Genomic DNA, 1,386 nt, shown 5'->3' with positions numbered 1-1,386 from the left:
CCCCAAGGAATAGTTCCTTGTCGGGTTATCGGAAGCCATTGGAGTTATTGAAGCGAACCAAGGGGCTCGTCAATAATGGGCAACATAGACACCTCTGGGTGTGGAATTGCTGGTGATAGGTTTCGGCGATGGGGCTGGGTGGCAGCTGCTCTGTTTGCAGTCCTTCTGGCTACGACAGTGATTCCAAGGAGAACTTTCTTCTTTAGAAATTCAAAGAAGACCTGCGAGTTAGCGGTACTTACCTTGAAATTCTCTTGAATTAGTTCAAATTTGCTTCAATTTTTTTAAAATTATTAATCTTGAAAATTGGTTTGCAGGACTCCAGAAAGTATACGGGCATCGTGGAAGACTGTGCTTGTGGCTATGAAACCGTGGATTCTCTCAACAAGGAGGTATTGCATCCCATTCTACAAGAGCTTGTCGGTACACCCTTCTTCCGGTATTTTAAGGTACAACTTGAAGTTTCTTGTTTTTTTTTTTTTCTTTAGTTTTTTATATTGTGTTGCTACTATTTTTGGAGTTCTTTTTTTCTTTTTTTATTTGTTTTTTTGATGAAAAGGGATGTTCGTAGTTTAGGACTTAGAAATTTTGCAACGAGCTCAAGTTTTTAGAATATTTTGGATTAGTGGATGAAGCAGGTAGATATGGTTCTGATAATTTTTACCCTGCAACTCTTTCAATGTTCAGGAATGCTAGAAATCAGTAAAATGCTAATATGGAACTTCATGTAAATCTATTGCAATTTTAATCAAATCATCGAGAGGATGGCACTGTAGACTAAAAAAAAAAAAAACAATAATGCCTCAGAAGTAGATAATAAAAACACCATGCAAATATATTTCTTACCTTTGAAGCGTCCACATGTTTGTTCACTACAAGATGTTAAGAATCTATTTTTCTAAGCATCACTAAACAAATATTTTTTTTGCCTGTGTATTATGTAATTTTAAATGTTTTTTTAGAATAATGTAGACATTGTTTCAATTTTTAAATAACAAGGTATGATGTTAAGTTCAAGAACAGATTGAATAACAATGTTTCTCTATGAAGCGCGCAATGATTTCCAAATGGCATCCGTGTTCATGTCAAACATGAGTTAGATACAAACATGGCTCTGATGCTCCTTGACATGAGTTCATCACTTCAAAATTTGTGTCGAAATTTTTGAAGTTTGAAATAGTTCTTCAACACTTACAAGATTTGGAGGGTCTGAACACGAATACGATGAAGGCGCGATTTAGAACTCAAAATGAGTGGACTTAAAATTGTAGTTTGTGAAGGAAATAATATATGTATTATTGCGTACACTAGTTGATTACTCAATTAGTGGCTTCATAATGGACATGAGTTAATTACTCAATTAGTGGAATAAATATAGGTTTATAA

At 34.6% G+C, this 1,386-nt stretch overlaps 1 protein-coding gene across 5 annotated transcripts in view; it reads left to right on the top strand.

Annotated features, from left to right (window-relative positions):
- The window catches only part of LOC110030265 (endoplasmic reticulum oxidoreductin-1-like), a gene marked incomplete at its 5' end in the record, with an annotated part of 78,798 nt that continues 77,412 nt past the window's right edge, over positions 1 to 1,386 (top strand). For all 5 annotated transcript variants that reach the window (XM_020732894.1, XM_020732897.1, XM_020732895.1 and 2 more), the window contains 2 exon segments: positions 1 to 234; positions 318 to 449. In XM_020732894.1, the coding sequence (XP_020588553.1) occupies positions 76 to 234; positions 318 to 449 (291 nt within the window).

The sequence above is a fragment of the Phalaenopsis equestris genome, unplaced genomic scaffold, assembly GCF_001263595.1.
Source record: "Phalaenopsis equestris unplaced genomic scaffold, ASM126359v1 Scaffold000691, whole genome shotgun sequence".
In the NCBI taxonomy this organism is placed as follows: Eukaryota; Viridiplantae; Streptophyta; class Magnoliopsida; order Asparagales; family Orchidaceae; genus Phalaenopsis; species Phalaenopsis equestris.
This window is presented reverse-complemented; position numbering and strand designations above follow the sequence as displayed.